Source organism: Pristiophorus japonicus, chromosome 1 (assembly GCF_044704955.1).
Source record: "Pristiophorus japonicus isolate sPriJap1 chromosome 1, sPriJap1.hap1, whole genome shotgun sequence".
NCBI lineage: Eukaryota > Metazoa > Chordata > Chondrichthyes > Pristiophoridae > Pristiophorus > Pristiophorus japonicus.
In genome coordinates this window covers 80,750,142-80,772,920 of record NC_091977.1, presented here as the reverse complement: position 1 = coordinate 80,772,920, position 22,779 = coordinate 80,750,142, and the positions used below count along the sequence as shown (strand labels likewise).

Here is a 22,779-nt window from a genome sequence, read left to right as displayed (position 1 = left end):
TACTGAGTGGGAAACTCCATCAGTCACATCGAGTGGGGGTCACCACATCGGTCGAGGACCCTGAATTCCTGGAGTTTGAAGATTCTGAGGCTCCTGGTCTCAGTGACCTACAGCAATGCACAGCGCAAGGAGAAGCTCAGAGGCCAGCTCCCCGGATGGTGAGTCAGCTTTGGAGTCCTGCTGAGAGGCAGGCAGACATGGACCTGGACTTGGAGACTATGTCCAGGGAGTTCATGCAAATGCACCGCGAGCTCATGGTTACATTACAGAAGGTCTCGCTGAGCATGGATGCACTTGCTCTGAGGTTGGGGAAGACCGTCCCATCGAGCCCATCCTTGCCTGCTAACAGAGGGAGATGGACTCAACGAGTGACAGTGGACTCCCGGGGGGATGGCTCGCACCATTTTTGATGTGGCAGCAGCTATTGCATCACAGGCCCAAGCCATGCAAGAACTTTGTGATGTGATGTTGTAAATGATGGCTGGTATGAATTCTTCGCCTGCTGCGTTTCAGGCTCAGTGTGCTCTGAGTCAGTCACAGAGTGATGTCATGCACACACTGACTGCTGCAATCCTCTCTGTGTTCCCCACAGTCCAACGAAGAAGTGACTATGCCGAAGCAGGCCAGTAATGTGTGCTCGCACATATTGCTCCGGATGCTGAGGCTGCACCCCGGGTGAGTGGCAGTGGGCCATTGGAAATGGAAGGTGTTGTCCTTCCTCAAGATGACAGCATTCTGACTCCCACCACTACCACTCTGCCTTTGCACCTGCCGCAGTCTACACCTGAGCCATCCATGACTGCTGCCACCAATTCTGAGACGGTGGAGTCCGTAGCCGGGCATTCCAGACCCAGAGATGGTCCAGGGTGTCCTGCTAGGTTATCTGTACTGTCTGTTCCACACATGCAGCGGCCCTCAAGCAGCCTTGCTGTAGGCACTGAGGCAACATTGAGGAGGAGCACGAGATGTGGAGGGGAGTTAAAGGTAAGGGGTGGCAAATGAGCGAGGAAGTCTGAGTGAAGAATTTTCCCACCATGGACAGATGTCTTCATCATGTAAATAATGGCTCTAAATATGTTGTTGCATTATTTGATGTATCCTTTGTTGCCGAGCAGCCAGCTGCGCCCTTCTCGTGGTGGCAGAAACAATCGTGGCACAGTGCTCTCATGCAGGAAGAAAGCATCATGTGCGCTACTTGGATAGTGGGCATTCACTGTGAGGATGCGCTGCGTGTGGTCACACACCAGCTGGACATTTAGGGAGTGATATCCCCTTTAGTTTCTGAATATCTCTGCGTTGTGGAATGGTGCTCCCAAGGCCACGTGTTGCAGTCCTTTGGGAAATCCACAATCCTGCCAAAGCTGCATGCCAGCTCATTCTGGCTCTCCCTGCTCATTGGGAACATTATGAAGTCCATTCTGCGAGCGTGGAGAGCCTTTGTGATGTGGCGAGTACAGCGTATTGAGAGACACTGCATATGTCCCCTGATGCAGCCTGGAAGGAGCTGGAGGCATAGAAGGCCAGCGCCATAGTGACCTTCACTGTGATGGGCAGCGTAGTCCTGGTGCCAATGTGAGGCTGCAGGTCTGCCTGGCAAAGATGGCATATCTCTCTGAGTACTTCATTTCTGAACCACAACCTTCTCACACACTGTTCCTCAGAAAGATGGAGATATGATCGTTGCTGCTTGTAAACTCTTGTCGGTAAGGCTTCCTGTCCAGGCATCTGCGGTCTCTCCTCATTTGTGGCCCTACATGGCCAACAGTCCTTCTATCTTCATGCCGCCTAACAAGAGCATGAAGTAGGCGATGCTGGTGAATTAGTAATGCATCCATTAAATTATTTCACTCAAGTTGTAAGACCCTGTAACGGCAGGTAAATATGCTGTTTTAAAGCCAGAGGTTCATGCAACATGCTCTGCGGAAACGTTGCACTCAGTGCAACCTGTGATTAATGCTCCTGCTCCCTCCCTTTAAATAAACTGCAGATAGCGCCATTGGAAGGTGGTACCATCTGGTTTCTTGGGCGTGATTACGGGCGGATACTAAATGAGGTGATCGCACATAATTTTGCGACCACGGCACTGATGGGTTGTTGCACAATGACTGACGTCATGATCTGACTGAAAGTACACAGCGAGGCGGCAGTGTTTTGTGCACCAGGTGGGGGGCTGCAAGTTGCACGGCCGGGTGGTAAGTAATCTCCAGAGTGCTAACAGAGGCACTACACAACCCAAATTCTAGCCCCTTAACTTTACAGTTCCTACATTGTTGATCATGCATGTCCATATTGCAGAACATTCAAACTTTGACTTACAACTGAAGTCTTTGCAGCTTAACATCTTAAAAGTGCTTCACCCAGTAAATTATTGTAACACAACGTAGCTATAAGATATGTGATCACTTTTTGACACACAGGATTGGCTGCAAGCTGAACACGTGACTGTTATATGTACATCTTAAACTTACAACATTCCAATATTACTTCATTGCTTCTGAACATGATGGAGCATAACATAAGATAATACAAGAGAACCTACCCTCCTCCTGCCCCACCACACCAAACTGGAGACGGGCCCAGAAACTAGATGTCTAGACTCCTTTTTATGTCATCTTGGATATCCTTGCATATAAGAGCATCATGGCAGTAGTGGAAAATGAAACCCTAACTATTCTGCTTCTATTATGTCTTGTTCCCATTCTTGCTACCACATAGTCTTCTGCACAACCACAGATACATCGCACACCGTATTTTGCAATACAAGCCCCACTTGAAGGTATCACTTGGGATCAGCTTTCTAACAATATGTTCCTTTTCTGTCATTTTAGACTTGGAAGACCAGCCTGCCAGTGGCCCAAAATGACACAGCACCTCTCAGCAGCCTGTATTACTCTCACCAATATTTGCATGAGCAACACAGCTGCATACATCCTGGAGGATCCAGCTTGAGGAGATATCACCATGATGAGTTACAATGCACAGGTAAGGGGAAGCAAGTGGTGGTGCGAAAGGAAGGGCAAGAGCCTGCTGCCTAGATGGCCACATGGATGCTATCAGTGTCCACCTCTATTTGGGAAATCTAGCAAGTGTTGAAATTGCAAAACTACAATCATACACCTGTTCTGCTGCTATTCAGCGAGAAAGGAAATTAAAAAAGGAGGGAGAGAGAAAACAGGGAATTATAGACCGGTCAGCCTGACATCGGTAATGGGTAAGATGATGGAATCAATTATTAAGGATGTCATAGCAGTGCATTTGGAAAGAGGTGACATGATAGGTCCAAGTCAGCATGGATTTGTGAAAGGGAAATCATGCTTGACAAATCTTCTGGAATTTTTTGAGGATGTTTCCAGTAGAGTGGACAAGGGAGAACCAGTTGATGTGGTATATTTGGACTTTCAGAAGGCTTTCGACAAGGTCCCACACAAGAGATTAATGTGCAAAGTTAAAGCACATGGGATTGGGGATAGTGTGCTGACATGGATTGAGAACTGGTTGTCAGACAGGAAGCAAAGAGTAGGAGTAAATGGGTACTTTTTAGAATGGCAGGCAGTGACTAGTGGGGTACCGCAAGGTTCTGTGCTGGGGCCCCAACTGTTTACATTGTACATTAATGATTTAGATGAGGGGATTAAATGTAGTATCTCCAAATTTGCGGATGACACTAACTTAGGTGGCAGTGTGAACTGCGAGGAGGATGCTATGAGGCTGCAGAGCGACTTGGATAGGTTAGGTGAGTGGGCAAATGCATGGCAGATGAAGTATAATGTGGATAAATGTGAGGTTGTCCACTTTGGTGGTAAAAACAGAGAGACAGACTATTATCTGAATGGTGACAGATTAGGAAAAGGGGAAGTGCAACGAGACCTGGGTGTCATGGTACATCAGTCATTGAAGGTTGGCATGCAGGTACAGCAGGCGGTTAAGAAAGCAAATGGCATGTTGGCCTTCATAGCGAGGGGATTTGAGTACAGGGGCAGGGAGGTGTTGCTACAGTTGTACAGGGCCTTGGTGAGGCCACACCTGGAGTATTGTGTACAGTTTTGGTCTCCTAACCTGAGGAAGGACATTCTTGTTATTGAAGGAGTGCAGCGAAGGTTCACCAGACTGATTCCCGGGATGGCGGGACTGACCTATCAAGAAAGACTAAATCAACTGGGCTTGTATTCACTGGAGTTCAGAAGAATGAGAGGGGACCTTATAGAAACGTTTAAAATTCTGATGGGTTTGGACAAATTAGATGCAGGAAGAATGTTCACAATGTTGGGGAAGTCCAGAACCAGGGGTCACAGTCTAAGGATAAGGGGTAAGCCATTTAGGACCGAGATGAGGAGAAACTTCTTCACCCAGAGAGTGGTGAACCTGTGGAATTCTCTACCACAGAAAGTTGTTGAGGCCAATTCACTAAATATATTCAAAAAGGAGTTAGATGTAGTCCTTACTATTAAGGGGATCAAGGGGTATGGCAAGAAAGCAGGAATGGGGTACTGAAGTTGCATGTTCAGCCATGAACTCATTGAATGGCGGTGCAGGCTAGAAGGGCCGAATGGCCTATTCCTGCACCTATTTTCTATGTTTCTATGTTTCTAAAGTGCTGAAAGAAGCATCAGTCACTTTTCTGACACATGAAAGTCCAAATTGATGACTACTTCAGATCACAAATCCCTGTGCTCTTTTGGAAGGAGCTGAAGGCAGCAAAGCTGAAAGAGGAGGTGAACTTGACTGCCACTGGTAGTATTGTACTGGAGCGGGCCCTGGAGCGGCCATGCCACTGCAAAGTACAGCGCGAGCTGGTGCAGGAGGGCGACGGCAGTGAAGAGGGTGACTGGATTGGATGTCATCAAGGTCCAGGTCAGTGATTGGAGTGTGGGCAGGTACAGCAGGAACGGTGAGGTCTGGGTGAAGGAGCAGCGAGAGATCGTGGAGCGACGCGATCAAGGCTCAGGAGAGGTGTGAGTTCGGGGCCAGAAGAGGCGAGGGCCCAGGGGCAGCACGGGCCAGCCCACACTGCGATATGTGTGCGCTCTAGGTCCGTGCAGCAGAGCAGGTCTCCAGTCGTCTTGGTTAATCCTTGCCACTGGACCAAGACCATGCTCTTTCAAGCCCGTGTGGTGGCTGGTGTGCAATGGCCACCACACGTTAAAAAAATCCACGCACAGGCATCTTCCACCCTTCAAGATTTTGTTCGGGACCTGGAATATTAGGTCCTTCATTGAAACACCTGTGAACTCATCCTTTTTTGGCATGAAAGCAAGTCATCCTCGTTTTGAGGGACTGCCCACGATGTGATGATGTACTGTCTCAATGGTGGGAATTGACTGCATGTCTCCTTGCAGCAGCGAGCACAGTTGTGTAACTGCCTCAGTTAGTGCCATTTATATATGTGCCATAATCTAGAGAGGCACAATGACTGATGCGGAGAGTCTGTTTCTGGTGCTAGCTGATCTCCTTGATAGGCATTCTTTCATCTTTTATCACTTCAATCTATAGATATTGCAATTAAGATGCATTAAAAATAACCCTCATCTTCTCTTAAGGAAACTCAACCACATCCCCAACCTCCTCAAAATAAAACAGCCAAAAACGTCAAGAAATCTCTTCCACATATAACTTACTTTTAATGCCCAACATTTTATTTTTATACACAGGATGTGGGCAACGTTATAGCAAGGCCAGCATTTATTGCCCATCCCTATTTGCACTTGAGAAGGTGGTGGTGAGCCGCCATTTCAGAAAGCAGTTAAGACCACATTGCTGTGGGTCTGGAGTCACATATAGGCCAGACCAGGTAAGGATGGCAGATTTCCTTCCCTGAAGGACATTAGTGAACCAGATGGTTTTTTTTTACAACGATCCGCCAGTTTTGTGGTTACCATTACTGATACTAGCTTTTTAATTAACTGAATTTAAATTCCCCAGCTGCCATGGTGGGATTTGAACTCATGTCTCCAGATCATTAGTCCAGCCCTCTGGATGACTAATCCAGTAACATAACCAAAATGCTACTGTACCCAGATAGCATAAATGATTGCCGTCTTTTTTAAAAAGCTGCAAATTCCTTCAATTCTGCTCTTGGTCCTCATTTACATGCAGGATACATGCTTAGTTAATGCTCACACATTCCGTGACCATTTTTGTGGCCATCGTTGCTGTTCAGTGGAGGCTGTGTTGTTCCCCACCCTCCTGCCCTCCGCATGTATAGATGGCTGAAAATAGGAATAAAGTTTTGTACAAGAGGTGAGGACCTAAGACCAAAGTGTAACTGGCTTTACTTCTATTACCATTCCACCCCTTTTGAATCAGGTATTAGTGCTAGGAGGTAAATACTTTTAACTACTGAGATCAGTCATTGAAAAAAATGGCACCAAATCCATACACTTTCAAATATATACGACCACAACATGCATTTATATAGCGCCTTTCATGCAGTAAAACATCCCAAGGTGCTTCACAGGATCGCTATCAAACACAATTTGATACCACGCCATAGACTGGGTGTTGTGTAATGAGAGAGGATTAATTAACAATCTCATTGTGCGAGGCCCCTTGGGGAAGAGTGACCATAATATGGTGGAATTCTGCATTAGGATGGAGAATGAAACAGTTAATTCAGAGACCATGGTCCAGAACTTAAAGAAGGGTAACTTTGAAGGTATGAGGTGTGAATTGGTTAAGATAGATTGGCGAATGATACTTAAGGGGTTGACTGTGGATGGGCAATGGCAGACATTTAGAGACCGCATGGATGAATTACAACAATTGTACATTCCTGTCTGGCGTAAAAATAAAAAAGGGAAGGTGGCTCAACCGTGGCTATCTAGGGAAATCAGGGATAGTATTAAAGCCAAGGAAGTGGCATACAAATTGGCCAGAAATAGCAGCGAACGTGGGGACTGGGAGAAATTTAGAACTCAGCAGAGGAGGACAAAGAGTTTGATTAGCGCAGGGAAAATGGAGTACGAGAAGAAGCTTGCAGGGAACATTAAGGCGGATTGCAAAAGTTTCTATAGGTATGTAAAGAGAAAAAGGTTAGTAAAGACAAACGTAGGTCCCCTGCAGTCAGAATCAGGGGAAGTCATAACGGGGAACAAAGAAATGGCAGACCAATTGAACAAGTACTTTGGTTCAGTATTCACTAAGGAGGACACAAACAACCTTCCGGATATAAAAGGGGTCAGAGGGTCTCGTAAGGAGGAGGAACTGAGGGAAATCTTTATTCGTCGGGAAATTGTGTTGGGGAAATTGATGGGATTGAAGGCCGATAAATCCCCAGGGCCTGATGGACTGCATCCCAGAGTACTTAAGGAGGTGGCCTTGGAAATAGCGGATGCATTGACAGTCATTTTCCAACATTCCATTGACTCTGGATCAGTTCCTATCGAGTGGAGGGTAGCCAATGTAACCCCACTTTTTAAAAAAGGAGGGAGAGAGAAAGCAGGGAATTATAGACCGGTCAGCCTGACCTCAGTAGTGGGTAAAATGATGGAATCAATTATTAAGGATGTCATAGCAGCGCATTTGGAAAATGGTGACATGATAGGTCCAAGTCAGCATCGATTTGTGAAAGGGAGATCATGCTTGACAAATCTTCTGGAATTTTTTGAGGATGTTTCCAGTAAAGTGGACACAGGAGAACCAGTTGATGTGGTATCTTTGGACTTTCAGAAGGCTTTCGACAAGGTCCCACACAGGAGATTAATGTGCAAAGTTAAAGCACATGGGATTGGGGGTAGTGTGCTGACGTGGATTGAGAACTGGTTGTCAGACAGGAAGCAAAGAGTAGGAGTAAATGGGTACTTTTCAGAATGGCAGGCAGTGACTAGTGGGGTACCGCAAGGTTCTGTGCTGGGGCCCCAGCTGTTTACATTGTACATTAATGATTTAGACGAGGGGATTAAATGTCGTATCTCCAAATTTGCGGATGACACTAAGTTGGGTGGCAGTGTGAGCTGCGAGGAGGATGCTATGAGGCTGCAGAGTGACTTGGATAGGTTAGGTGAGTGGGCAAATGCGTGGCAGATGAAGTATAATGTGGATAAATGTGAGGTTATCCACTTTGGTGGTAAAAACAGAGAGACAGACTATTATCTGAATGGTGACAGATTAGGAAGGGGGAAGGTGCAGCGAGACCTGGGTGTCATGGTACATCAGTCATTGAAGGTTGGCATGCAGGTACAGCAGGCGGTTAAGAAAGCAAATGGCATGTTGGCCTTCATAGCGAGGGGATTTGAGTACAGGAGCAGGGAGGTGTTGCTACAGTTGTATAGGGCCTTGGTGAGGCCACACCTGGAATATTGTGTACAGTTTTGGTCTCCTAACTTGAGGAAGGACGTTCTTGCTATTGAGGGAGTGCAGCGAAGATTCACCAGACCTGATTCCCGGGATGGTGGGACTGACCTATCAAGAAAGACTGGATCAACTGGGCTTGTATTCACTGGAGTTCAGAAGAGTGAGAGGGGACCTCATAGAAACGTTTAAAATTCTGACGGGTTTGGACAAGTTGGATGCAGGAAGAATGTTCCCAATGTTGGGGAAGTCCAGAACCAGGGGTCACAGTCTAAGGATAAGGGGTAAGCCATTTAGGACCGAGATGAGGAGAAACATCTTCACCCAGAGAGTGGTGAACCTGTGGAATTCTCTACCACAGAAAGTAGTTGAGGCCAATTCACTAAATATATTCAAAAGGGAGTTAGATGAAGTCCTTACTACTCGGGGGATCAAGGGGTATGGCGAGAAAGCAGTAAGGGGGTACTGAAGTTTCATGTTCAGCCATGAACTCATTGAATGGCGGTGCAGGCTAGAAGGGCTGAATGGCCTGCTCCTGCACCTATTTTCTATGTTTCTATAAGGAGATATTAGGACAGGTGGCCAAAAGCTTAGTCAAAGAGTTAGGTTTTGAGGAGCATCTTAAAGGAGGAGAGAGAGGTAGAAAGGTGGAAAGTTTTAGGGAGGGAATTTCAGAGCTTCGGGCCTAGGCAACTGAAGGCATGGCCGCCAATGATGGAGTGATGAAAAGGGGGTGTGCAATCGGCCAGAATTGGAGGAGTGCAGCAATCTCACAAGGTTGTAGGGCTGGAGGAAATTATCAGAAGTAATTACACTTTGCTGAAAATCTGCTGTGCAATTGTGTAGTTATTTTCTATTGCAGACATGCATGATTATATCATTTGACTCAAACTTCAGTGACATTGTAACATGTATTAAATCACAGCATTCCTGTCCATGTGACTTATTCAGCATTGATGTAGACTTTTGTTCCACTGAATATTGTATATTGATAATGGATACCAGGGAGTGGTTACAAGATAGTAATCTCACAAAGAAGTTCAGACAATGTCATAAACTATTAGGGCAGAATAATTTACGACAATTATCTGAACCCTAAAATGAAATTACAGCCTCAAAATTACATTCATCCATCTGTATGACATATGATGGAATTCATTGGGGAAAGGATTAGTTTTAGTTTTTTTTGAATTGGCAATGTGTGTCACAGTAGATGCCGATGGTCAGCGTGCCTTGTTTATTTAATTACGATGCTGTCTTTTCTTGAAAGATTAATGACTGTGCTGCATTATTTGAAAATTATGTTTACTTTACATTATAAAGGAATAATGCCCCTTATAACTTACCTACATGTAGCCATTTCACTTTGGAGTTGAATTTGCTGTTTGGCAATTTTACCAACAAAAGGAAGTGCGAGTTTAAGTGGAGCATTGTTTTATGCTCACAAATTCTTTTGTTAAAATTGGTAAAGGAATTTCACCTCCTTTGTTTCCCAAGTTCCTGCATTTAACTTGAGCTTGTGACTTCTAATTTTCATCGGTCAGACATTTTTGACAAGTTTTCAGCTCACAAACCATGACGTTGAAAAAGTACCAATTCAACAGCAATAAATATACACGGGTGCCAGGAATAGTTTGTTACTCTAAAATGTAAAAAATAATAATAAAACAATTTCAAAACTTCTGCTCATGCCGTGTTCCCTTCTTCACCTTTTTCCCTTTCTATTTTACTTTTATTATTTTAACTTTATTTATAATTAACATATCAATTCTTCTGAATCTACCATTTTTCTTTGTTACTCAACTAACTTCTACTGCCTTCCTGATCCGACTGTAGCATACACCCTGCTGCCAGCGGGGACTACATGACTGGAAAATGATGTATGTATCCTAAATTTTGTACTGCTGCGAGTTCTTTAAGATTATTGGTTTGATTATGACCTTGCCTGATTACAGAATCTCGTTGGCCTAAGTTGGCCAGTATGTTGTTGTATTACATTTTTTTTTCTGATAAATGGAAAGTTCTTTTGTTGTTATGAGATGTAAGTATTAGACAGGTGAAATTTCCAATGTCTGGATATGAATACAAGAATAACCTCACTACCTTGTAGCAAATGTGCAGAAAACAAGGAAATGGTATATATAGGTATGATAATCAAATAGCCTTTTGTTTATCATTGGAGCAAGATTTGGTCATAAAAGTGCAACCATTGCTCTAAATAAGCAGAGGTTGAGGAGGGGCTCTATAGACAGGTCAAGGCAATTACATTTCCAGTGTTGTAAACAAATTGGATATAAGTAAAGGTAGCATAGCTACTGTTTGTTAGAACAGACTCAAGAAGATATTGTGCTGTTCTACAGAGTGAGGTAAATACTCTTTCTGTATTTGGCAATGCTGCTAATAAATTAATTGAAGATAACTATCTGGTGGCTGTAACCATAAGACTCCTAGCTTTAGAGTTAACACTACAGTTTATTTGGAGAAGTGACTAACGTTCCAGAAATATTGTCCCATGATGAGTTGATCACTAGCTCTTAAGGCTCATTTATAACCAACTGTCAGCAATGCATAGCTTGACCTAGTAATAGATGTAACCAGGAAACCTAAAAAAAACACAAAAAAAAACACAAAATAAAAGGAAAAAAACAAAAAAAAAGGTCATTTGAAAAATGTTTGGAGTGTCCTCCCCCTTTAATCAGGGGGGCACTTGATTTAATTTGTTATTTGTATGCTACAAAAGAGTTGTAACCAGGAAAAACCAGGAAGGAGTGCTGCTTAATCAGTTACCTCGTTAGTTGCACAGGAGGCCTAATCATGCCCAGATAAGATAACTCAGCACAGAAGGGGTTCACCATAAATAGACAGTGGACAGCTATAATAAAGAGAAGCACTACGACAGGCACATTCTGTAACTATAGGTCTGCATTGCCAAAGCACTCTGAAGATTTTGAGGGAGTGATCTATTCTTAATGCCAATTTATATTTAAAAAATAAGTACTGTAAGGGGAGGAAAATGATACCCGAACTGAATTGTAGGGCTTATCAGTATTAGGAGGTTCTGAGGAATCGGTTCTGACTTTATAGGGATTGTAATTGTATGTAAAACTCACTTTTGTATGTAAAGCACGCTTATACACTTGCTTGAATGTATCTTAAGAAGGGGAAGCAGCAAAGCTTGCTATGTTGCAAAGCTTAATGGTTGATGAACATCATAAGTAGCTTGACCTTTAGCACAGAATGATAGAAGATGAAAACATAACATAAAAACTCAGTACTGAATAACAAGGACAGTGGAGAGTCAATAGTCTAGAAAGATAGCAAACCCTGGGAAGCTAGGTCAATTCACACGTCATGAGGAACTGAGGCAAAGTTGACACCATGGGAGATGGACAGGTGGGGGAGGACCACTCCGAGCCAGTCTGAGTAGTAGGCCAATTGGTGGTTTTGAAGGAGGGTTACACCCCTCGAAAAACTGTATAATTGTAATTATAAAACCTCTGATCGGGGAAGTATTCATCGGAACCTTCCCGAGCTTGTCCGAATAAAACCGGTTAACCGAGGTTTTGTCAGAGTGATTCCGTATTCGCTATGTCAAAGGGCAGGTGTCGATTCCTTATATCAGGGAGTCCACCTTGAGGAAGAGAAGTCTTCTTTTTACCCCAACAATAAGTATTTACATTTCAAAATGATCCATGAGTGGTAAGTTCTTGAAAGATTTCACTTTGGAATGAAAACTTTGAATCCACACTAACTGGATGACTTGAGGTGTAACAGCTTGGTTGAATTTTTAAATTTTTCATAGAATTATATAAGGAAACAGCACCTGTGTCACTCTTTGATAGAGCTATCAAATTAGTCCCACTCCTCTGACCTTTCCCCATAGCCCTGCAAATGTTTCTCCGTCAAACATTTATCCAATTACCTTTTTATTTAAAAACTTATTTTAGACATTGAAAATTTCAGTTTCTGAAAGGAATGTTAGAAATATTGACAAACAATATTTTGAGTAATTTGTTCAGCAACAAACTGTGATGGTGACAGTTCATGTAACATTTCTCATTAAAGAATGTTGACATAGGGTTTTTCCATTATGATGTGTTGAGATACACGTTTTCCATTATAAAATCTAACAGCGTGACACAGAAAGCAAGGTTAATATGTGCAGAAATTGCATGTCAAATGTAAGATTTTTTATTGTACAGGTTATATTTTAATACCAAGTAAGCTGGGGTTTTTTAAAAAAACAGCATAGTTTCAATGGGCCCAATTTTCCCCAACCCCTTTTTTCGGTGCACTTACCTTAAATGCGGCGACTTTGCGCGCTGGAAATGGCGGCGTAAAAAAGTGGCCTCATCCTGCCCGCTCTGCCGATTCTCGGGTGTCCCAGCGTGGCATAGATAATGAAATGGGGGGGGCGGAGCAACAGCCCAGTGCAGAAAACACTGCTGGCAGCTGTGCGCATGCACAGTGTAGTCTGTGCGTATGCTCCTCGCCCACCCAATGTGTCCTGGGGGCTGTGAGCAGGACCCGATGCTCGCAGCTCCTATCCCCAGCCAAAGGGACGCTCCGATGTTCGCCACATCCTAACCCCGGCTGAGTGGCCTCCCGCACCAGCCGGCCAGCCCGCTGAATTCCCGGTCCGAAGTAGGACTTGAGTTTTATTTTTTATTTATTGATGGTTGTGCTTTGTTTAGTGAGGAGAGTTTTGATTGGGGGTGGGGGGAAGGAGAGGTTTTTTTTTTGGGGGGGGGGAGAAAGAGTGTTTTGATGGGGAGGGGGGGTGGAGGGGGGGAATTTAAAAAAAAACTTGATTCTGGCATAAAGATAGGACTTCTATTTTTTATTTGTTATTGATTGCTTATTACTTTTTGTGGTTTGTTTATTGCTTTGTAAGTCTTGGTGCAGGTCCTCTCAGTTTCCTTGTATTTTTTATGTGTTATTTTTTATTTGTTATTGAATGCTTATTTTTGTGCTTTGTAAGTCTTGATGCTTTAAATGTACTAACCTGCGCCGAATTCTTAACTGCCTGCAATGTTTTTCAGAGCTGGCCACATACGCTGACCTAAGTCGATTTGGAGTAAGTTTTAACTGGCCAAAGTGGCATAAATGGCCAAAACTGGCTTAAGTGTCTGGGAACGCCCCCTGTTGAAGAAAAAACTCAACGAAAAAAAATCGTACCTAACTGACTTACTCTGGAGCAAATAGTTTGGGGAAAATGGCATTTTTTAAACTTATGCCAGAAAAAACAAATTGATACAAGTCATGGCCAAAATTGGGCCCAATAAGTCACTTGAAATGGAAAAGAGATTAGCTGTTCTCCATCTCGTCACTATGTAAACTCTACCCTAATTTTCCAGTGCTTCTGCAACTTTAGTAATGCTACAAAACTTCCTGTCACTTAGTTCATTAATGTCAGGTTGTATCTGGATTTTAATATTCATTGTTTAAATTCTCACTGCCCCACATAATTTGGCACGACTGTTCCTGATTGGCCTTTAACATACAGGGAGGAACGTTCAACTTTGGCGGGAGCATAAAATGGGCAGTCGCAGATCAATCGCCCGTTATACATGCTGCCTGATTTTCCCTTCACTTGACTTCAATGGAGAAGAAGTTCGTGCGGGATGTGTAATGGGTGGTCAATCTGTTACTGCCCATTTTACCTGCTCCCCCGCCGAAGTTGGAAGTTCTGGCAACAGTTGTTAAAAATCTTGCACTAGTTTTGCTGAATTCATTTTTGACTAGGAGCAAGTCTCAGAGCAGACAAATTTTCTTTAAAAAATTGTCTGTTAGTGCTTTCTACTGTCATAGTCATTAAAATGAATGTGAGGTTCAACCCATGACAGTATCACCATCTAATAAGGAATCCATTTCTTATCAAGATGTTAAAAAAAAAATTGGGTTGAGTTTAACTCCCCAAAATCGGTGTTAAAGGGATGGTAATGGCCCCAAAATATGGTTAGTAGCCTTACTGCCCCATTAACTCCGATGTTGTGGCTGGTGACATTTTGAAAGGGGCTTAGTACTGGCTGTGTAAAGTGCCTGTTTCAGGCAGATGGACCATTTTTAATATCCGCGGAAGTCAAAAATCGACTCCATTGTTCATTCGAGACACTGTTGGAAGTTTACCTGACCTTGGCGCTAGGAAGGTTATTCAGCTGAAGAGTGGGTGGTAAATGGGTCAGCAATGTAACCCTTCAGACAAACAAATTCTAAAAGTTAGGCCACAGAGAGTCTGTGCAAGGCATTTTGCTGGAAAGAATATCTTTTTTCACAAGCTGACTCTTGCCTGTATTTGAACAAGAGACCAGATAAGCATAAAAACTTTGTAGGAGAAAGGAAGTCTTACCTTTGGAGCTCAGTATGAGCCTTGTACAATAGTCATATGTGCTAATGCTAAATTATCAGTCAAATGGGAAGTGATGTGGTAAATCGGACCATTGGCGTTCCTCCTGTTGTTCTATTTAGCATTTATTCCATTTGAGTTTCTCTTCTTCTTCTTTCCTAATTTATGCTGGGTAGGGTCCCATGTGCACTAGCTGCCATCCAGCACCCAGCCCATTCTTCTTATGATGGATAATGAGCAGACTATTTGACCAGGGAGTGGGAATGGGGGGAACTGAATCTTCACACGTGCACTTTCCAGCAGGAGTCACTGGATCATAAGCAGCTGCTGGAAACCGGGCTGATTTTTTCCCCTCCCTAGCTCAGGAATGTTGAGACCAACTGTACCATTTCTCCACAGCCCGGGCTCATAGCATTGGATCTAGCACGGACCAAGGATTGAATTTAGACCCTTGTGGTCTGTCTGATTCAGTTCCACATTGAGGAATGAGCTTATCAATTGACTCACGAGGAAACCATTCTATCTATTCTTGCTTGTTGCAGCGTCATCCATCCTTTCAGTCTAAAGCCCGTAGTCTTACATTTATATTTTAAAATTCTGGCGCATTATTCCTTAGGTTACTGCAGCATCCAATATTACAGTCATTTCAGATTAAGATAATCACAAGCCATCAGGTATGAATGTGGTTTTCCTTGTCGGATCCATAGTTAGTTTATTTTTTTTGCCCTTTACATTGCTAAAGATTTAGTGACGCTGAATTAGAAATAAATTATCTTTCTAGCACCAACTACTTTCTATGACTGACCTAGCAATTTTAAAAAGGTTATCTATTAACTTAAATGATAAAATAAGCTGACTGGAAACAATGTGGCATTTCTTATTTCCTTTTTTTTACATATATATATATAGCCAGAGTTGTGTATTTATTATGTCCTTGAATAAATGAAGGTCACAAATTAACGACTGAGGCTATGCACCTGTGTCCAAAGTATTGTTAAACTTTGAAATAAACTTTGTTGTTCCCATTCCATTACAGTTCTTTTCTTCAATACCCCTTAATTAACTCACCTTCTTTCTAGCCTGCTGTTCTTTTGTGGAATGTGCCTTCACGTGCTTTCTGAGGGAGCTTGGGTCAGTGTACCGTTTAGTACAGCCTGGGATCTGACATGCATACGGTTTCTAAGACAAAGAGAGAAAATGGCACCAGCTTTAGTACAGTGAAGGTTAGTTTGATGTGAGGCTTCTATTCGAGAGTATTTGGCTGTATGTCACTCCGGTCTAATCTCAGACTAATCAACTTCACCTGGATCAGACATGCAAGACCTGAAGTATCAGCCAAAGGTTACTGACAAACACCCATTTTCGAATTGCGAAAAATTTAACACACCTTATATGTCTGCATGCTAACCATTGAGCAGAATGACTTGCATTCCCTACCAAAACAAACTTGTTATTAAGATTTGACTAAATTATATTCTTTTGTACCTTTTACCATCTTTGCGACTTTAATTTATTTTTCAGTGTAAGCTTGCAGCTGACTTCTGTAATTATTGTAATTATATACTTACAATTATTTCAGCCCCTGAGACTCTGCGGCATAGTCAGAAACGATTAGCAACAGAAAGCATTTAGGGTTTCAGCTCAAGAAACAGTAGAAAGGTCCATGTAACAGTATCTGATCACTATGAGAAAAAATAAAATCTGCTAGGAAAGACAGAAAACAAAGGTAGAAGTAAGAAATTAGTTCTGGCACACACAGGGTTTAGAATGTTGGTCATGTTTTTCCAAGCAATTTTGTTTAACTCATTAACTACTACAGTTGTCATCTGCCACAGCAACAATATAAAGGGGAGTAACTCTATGGATAAGTACTATCTGCCAGCTGTTACTTTAGGAGCAGACTGACTTCGTGAGTGAGTACAATCACTCCAGGGGGAAAGTAATTCCTCATAGAAAGATAGAAACATAGAAAATAGGTGCAGGAGTAGGCCATTCGGCCCTTCGAGCCTGCACCACCATTCAATAAGGTCATGGCTGATCATTCACCTCAGTACCCCTTTCCTGCTTTCACTCCATACTCCTTGGTCCCTTTAGCTGTAACTCCCTCTTGAATATATCCAATGAGCTGGCATCAACAACTTTTTGTGGTAGAGAATTCCACAGATTAACAACTCTCTTAGTGAAGAAGTTTCTCCTCATCTCGGTCCTAAATGGCTTACCCCTTATCCTTAGTCTGTGACCCCTGGTTCTGGACTTCCCCAGTATCGGGAACATTCTTCCTGCCTCTAACCTGTTCAATCCCGTCAGAATTTCATATGTTTCTATGAGATCCCCTCTCATCCTTCTAAACTCCAGTGAATACAGGCCCAGTCGATCCAGTCTCTCCTCATATGTCAGTCCTGCCATCTTGGGAATCAGTCTGGTGAACCTTTGCTGCACTCCCTCAATAGCAAGAACGTCCTTCCTCAGATTAGGAGACCAAAACTGAACACAATATTCCAGGTGAGGCCTCACCAAGGCCCTGTACAACTGCAGTAAGACCTCTCTACTCCTATACTCAAATCCCCTAGCTATGAAGGCCAACATGCTATTTGCTTTCTTCACCGCCTGCTGTACCTGCATGCCAACTTTCAATGACTGATGTATCATGACACCCAGGTCTCTTTGCACCTCCCCTTTTCCTAATATGTCGCCATTCAGATAATATTCTGCCTTCTTTGTTTTTGCCACCAAAGTGGATACCCTCACATTTGCCCACTCACCTAACCTGTCCAAGTCACTCTGTAGCCTCTGACATCCTCCTTACAGCTCACATGGCCACTCAGCTTAGTGTCATCTGCAAATTTGGAGATATTACATTCAATTCCTTCATCTAAATCATTGATGTATATTGTAAATAGCTGGGGTCGCAGCACTGAACTCTGCGGCACTCCACTCGTCACTGCCTGCCATTCTGAAAAGGACCCGTTTATTCCTACTCTTTGCTTCATGTCTGCCAACCAGTTCTCTATCCATGTCAATACATTACCCTAATACCATGTGCTTTAGTTTTGCACACTAATCTCTTGTGTGGGACCTTGTCAAAAGCCTTTTGAAAGTTCAAATACACCACATCCACTGGTTCTCCCTTGTCCACTCTACTAGTTAAATCCTCAAAAAATTCTAGAAGATTTGTCAAGCATGATTTCCCTTTCATAAAACCATGCTGACTTGGACCGATCCTGTCACTGCTTTCCAAATGTGCTGCTATTTCATCTTTATTAACTGATTCCAACATTTTCCCCACTACTGATGTCAGGCTAACCGGTCTATAATTCCCCATTTTCTCTCTCCCTCATAGAATCTTACAGCACAGTAGACGACCATTTGGTCCATTCCACCATGCTTGTGTCGGCTCCTTGCAAGAGCTATCCAATGAGTCCCACTGACCTGCTCTTTCCCTACAGCCCTGCAAATTTTTCCTTTTCTCTTTTGAAAGTTACTATCGAATCTGATTACACCACCTTTAGGCACTGCATTCCAAATCATCATAACTCGATGCACTAAAAAAATTCTCCTCCTCCCTCCCCCCCCCGCCCCTCTGGTTAACAACCCTCCTGTCAATCGAAACAATTTCTCCTTATCTACTTGATCAAAACCCTTCATAACTTTGAACACCTCTAATGAATCTCCACTTTAGCTTCTCTGCTCCAAGGGGAGCAATTCCATCTTCTCTAGTCTCTCCACATAACTGAAGTCTCTCATCCCTGTTATCATTCTAGTAAATTTCCTGGGTAATATAATAGAATTGTTTGAAATTATCTTTTTTCGTATGGTAACAAAAAACAAATTAAATATCAATGTCTATGTCAGATATCCAGGCCAAAGCTTCCAGTGTAACAGTATGGATACCTTGTAGCCTGAGTGTGAATTTCCTCTGAAGGCAGTGTTTAATAATGGGCTCCAGGGTCTGATTAGGATGCTTTAATTCTCCATCTATGTGAAGTTGGCAGCATCTACCATGACGGTTCTGAGGCATTCTGAGTTTAAACTTATGAAAGCATGGAACAGGATGGTTAGAAGCAGATTGTTTCCAGTAGTTGGGTGGTCTATAACCAGGGAGCCATAGATACCAGATTAAATTCAAGAGATATAGAATAGAGAGTAAGAGCAACTTCTTTACACAGAGTGTTGTGAGGCTGTGGAATTCGCTTCCAGGGTTAGTGGTTGAGGCAGAAACTAAGGCGATATTCAAGATCAGAATGGATAGATGAATGAAGCAAAAGGGTACAGGATGGGTAAATGTGATTAGGGCTACTTGATCATATGGAGGGTAAATGCTGACATGAACTGATTGAGCTGAATGGCCTGTTTCAGTGTTGTAACTTCTATGTATGTCTACATTTAACTCTACTGGCAGCCAGCACCAATTGAATAAAATAATCCCTTTATTGTACTTTGGAGTTTCTACAATTTTCTTACATATTTTTCTTGTCAGTGATGCCGGTGTAAAGATGTCAGATGTCTCTATATTGTAGGCTGATCTGCACTGAAGTTCACACCAAGGAGATGAGAAGTGAAAATAGTCAATGCATGTTCTAAATATAGACGCAAATGACAAGGGCAAGTCAGGTCGGCTAAAAGAACTTTTTGTGTTTTTGTGCTCTTAATTATTACTAGAACTGATAACATTAATGAAAGAGATGAAAACTTTCATTGGAGATTATGCGCCCAGACCTCAATAGTTTACATTAGTGAATAAGGAAAGTGCATGAATTCCATAATGAGCAAAGAATTGGACTCAGATAAACTGGGTCCATCTTCACCTTTCTGGATATTTGAGCAGTATCAGAACCCTAAGGGCTGCTTCAGCTCTTTGTTTTGTGTTCTGTTACATTTGGGAATATTGTCTAGAAATTACTGTTGCTGACATTAGTGATTGAACAATTAGAACATTTGTATGGAATTCCTCATTACACTATTTTAACACATGCATAACTAATTTTTTTTTAAATGGCAGACAGAAAAATCTCATATGAACATTAAGGTGCTTGTCTGCTATATTTTCAACCGAGTTTCTGGAATTTTGTCTCTTCTCCAGCAGGGACTGAATGGGATGAGAGGAAATTCTCTTAATGTGTTCAACTCACATGAAAAGCCAAAGGTTAAACAAGTTTAAATGATTTATTTGAATAAGTCTGAACTGACATAAGAACACATGAAAATAATTAACTGTTACCAATTACTTAGGGTATTTGTAGCAGCAAATAAGGTTAAAATATTCAATGTGCTATCTGTTACATAATCTTAAAATTATTCCCATGTAATATTTAATAAAATATTAAAGAACATGAAAGCATTTTATACCATAGGGATATTTTATTTCTTGGACAATAAGCAACAGGAATTACAATAAAAGTAACACTTTTTCTGGGCCTTGCATGTGTTCGTATTGCTGCATTTTAGATAGCACATTATGATTATGAAGAGGTTCAAGAATAAATTAAGAGGCAAAACCAGAAATGTGATGACAGGATTATTTTTTGAACTAGATTACAACTATTTATCATAAAGTTTGAAAGATTTTATTTCTTAACAATACAGAGTGCTGATTTCTGAATTAGAGACTCTTACTGTATCTAGATGTGTTCTCTGGTGTTTGGCGCGGTCACTTGAGTTGCTAAAGGCTTTTTGGCAGCCTGGATGCTGACAAAGGTAAGGTTTTTCCCCTGTATGACTTCGTAGGTGAATCTTGAGATTTTCCAGTCTCGAAAAAGCCTTATTACAGCTTTCAAACTACAGGAAGAGATTTGAGAAACAGTTGTTAGAAGAAAGGATACGATACAAATTTCTATCAGGAAATACATCCGTTCAACAACTTTCAATTTCAATTCTGATGATGGTCACATGCAATACATTAATCTATCTTTTCTTTTTAGATGGTGACGGACCTGTTGTGCATTTCCAACATTTTACATTTTATTTCCGATTTCAATATTTGTAGTATTTCTATGTATCACTTCACACTTTCCACAATAAGTATTTTGGTTTCAATTGCTTTTTTAAGGTGAATATCTGAGTTGTCTTGTTAAAAATAATACCAAAATCATGGCAATATTACTGAATATATTGACCATCAATTTGATTACTTCGGACTTTTTTAAACCTGTCGTTTACTCTTAATAATTGCAACCAATCTATAGATAACCAGTATCTAAAGAAGCCTGGTTATAATAAAAAAGGCTAATTCTCATACCGTCCATACCAGAAATATTTAACTTTATTCAGAGGGATATTTAGCAATGGGCTGGATTGTGATGGAAAAATAACTGCATGTTGATGACGTACGCCATTATTGTGAAAATCGGCCAGCAAGTTCAGATATGCCGTAAGATGTGCATCTCCAGAACTTGCTGTCGATTTACATCTCTCGACCGTTTGCTTCGCACAAATGGTATCTCAACATTAAAGTCACCGTTATTTTTAAGAACTTGCTGAATTTTCATCGTTGCCCATTAAACTTGCCACAGAAAGTTAATTCTGGTACTTAATAGCAAAAGTGCCCTTTTAACAATGTGTTAATTGTTAATGCATTGCCAATCAACCCATCTGGCCTAGAAAGGGAATGATTGAAACTGCGGATTCCTTCAGGTAGTGAATTATCCATAAAGATTTAAAAAGTATAAAATTTAAAATTACATTTTTTTAAATTACTTTTCCTTTGTCTTTTGCTCTCTCTTAAACCAATCTTTCTTTTATTCTCTTTATTTTTCTTTCTGTACTTGATTTGACTCTATTCCACCTATTTCTTTCTCCGCTGTTCCTCTGCTTCTTTCTCAATCCTTAAATAAGAACATAAGAAATAGGAACAGGGGTAGGCCATACGGCCCCTCGAGCCTGTTCCACCATTCAATAAGTTCATGGCTGATTGTATCATGGAATCAGCTCCACTTCCCTGCCCACTCCCCATAACCCCTTATCCCCTTATCATTTAAGAAACTGCCTATTTCTGTCTTAGATTTACTCAATGTCCCAGCTTTCACAGCTCTCAGAGGCAGCGAATTCCATAGATTTACAACCCTCTGAGAAGAAATTTCTCCTCATCTCAGTTTTAAATGGGCGGCCCCTTATTTTAAGATCATGCCCTCTAGTTCTAATCTCCCCCATCAGTGGAAACATCCTTTTTGCATTCACCTTGTCAAGCCCCCTCATAATCTTATAGGTTTCGATAAGATCACCCCTCATTCTTTTGAATTCCAATGAGTAGAGGCCAAAACTACTCAACCTTTCCTCATAAGTCAACCCCCTCATCTCTGGAATCAACCTAGTGAACCTTCTCTGAACTGCCTCCAAAGCAAGTATATCCTTTCGTAAATATGGAAACCAAAACTGCATGCAGTATTCCAGGTGTGGCCTCACCAATACCTTATATAGCTGTAGTAAGACTTCCCTGCTTTTATACTCCATCCCCTTTAAAATAAAGGCCAAGAATCCATTGGCCTTCCTGATCATTTGCTGGACTTGCATACTATCGTGTTGCATGCACAAGTACCCCCAGGTCCCGCTGTACTGCAGCACTTTGCAATCTTTCTCCATTTAAATAATAACTTGCTCTCGATTTTTTTCTGCCAAAGTGCATGACCTCACACTTTCCAACATTATACTCCATCTGCCAACTTTTTGCCCACTCACTTAGCCTGTCTATCACCTTTTGCAGATTTTTTGTGTCCTCCTCACACACTACTTTTCCTCCCATCTTGGTATTGTCAGCAAACTTGGCTACGTTACACTCAGTCCCTTCTTCCATGTCGTTAATATAAATTGTAAATAGTTGGGGTCCCAGCACTGATCCCTGCGGCACCCCACTAGTTACTGGTTGCCAACTAGAGAATGAACCATTTATCCCGACTCTCTGTTTTCTGTTAGTTAGCCAAGCCTCTATCCATGCTAATACATTACCCCCAACCCCGTGAACTTTTATCTTGTGCAATAACCTTTGATGTGGCACCTTGTCAAATAACATTGGTTAAGGAGATAGACTGTTGATCCCATCATTCACCAAGGTCCCCGATGTCCCGTTGCCCTTGCTGCGCAGTCATCAGCTCACACGTCCAGCAATTTGCAGTACAGATATTTTTCAAGCTGAATAGTGTGGGAAAAAGTTTAAC

General features: G+C 42.0%; 1 protein-coding gene across 2 annotated transcripts in view; it reads right to left on the bottom strand.

Moving 5' to 3' along the window:
* Positions 1–22,779, bottom strand: part of glis3 (GLIS family zinc finger 3) — a 938,847-nt gene that overhangs the window by 295,583 nt on the left and 620,485 nt on the right. For both annotated transcript variants that reach the window (XM_070857596.1, XM_070857680.1), the window contains exons 4-5: positions 20,246–20,407; positions 15,701–15,811 (exon numbers count right to left, since the gene is read on the bottom strand). In XM_070857596.1, coding sequence (XP_070713697.1) covers positions 15,701–15,811; positions 20,246–20,407 — 273 coding nt within the window. The remainder of the gene's footprint in view (positions 1–15,700; positions 15,812–20,245; positions 20,408–22,779) is intronic.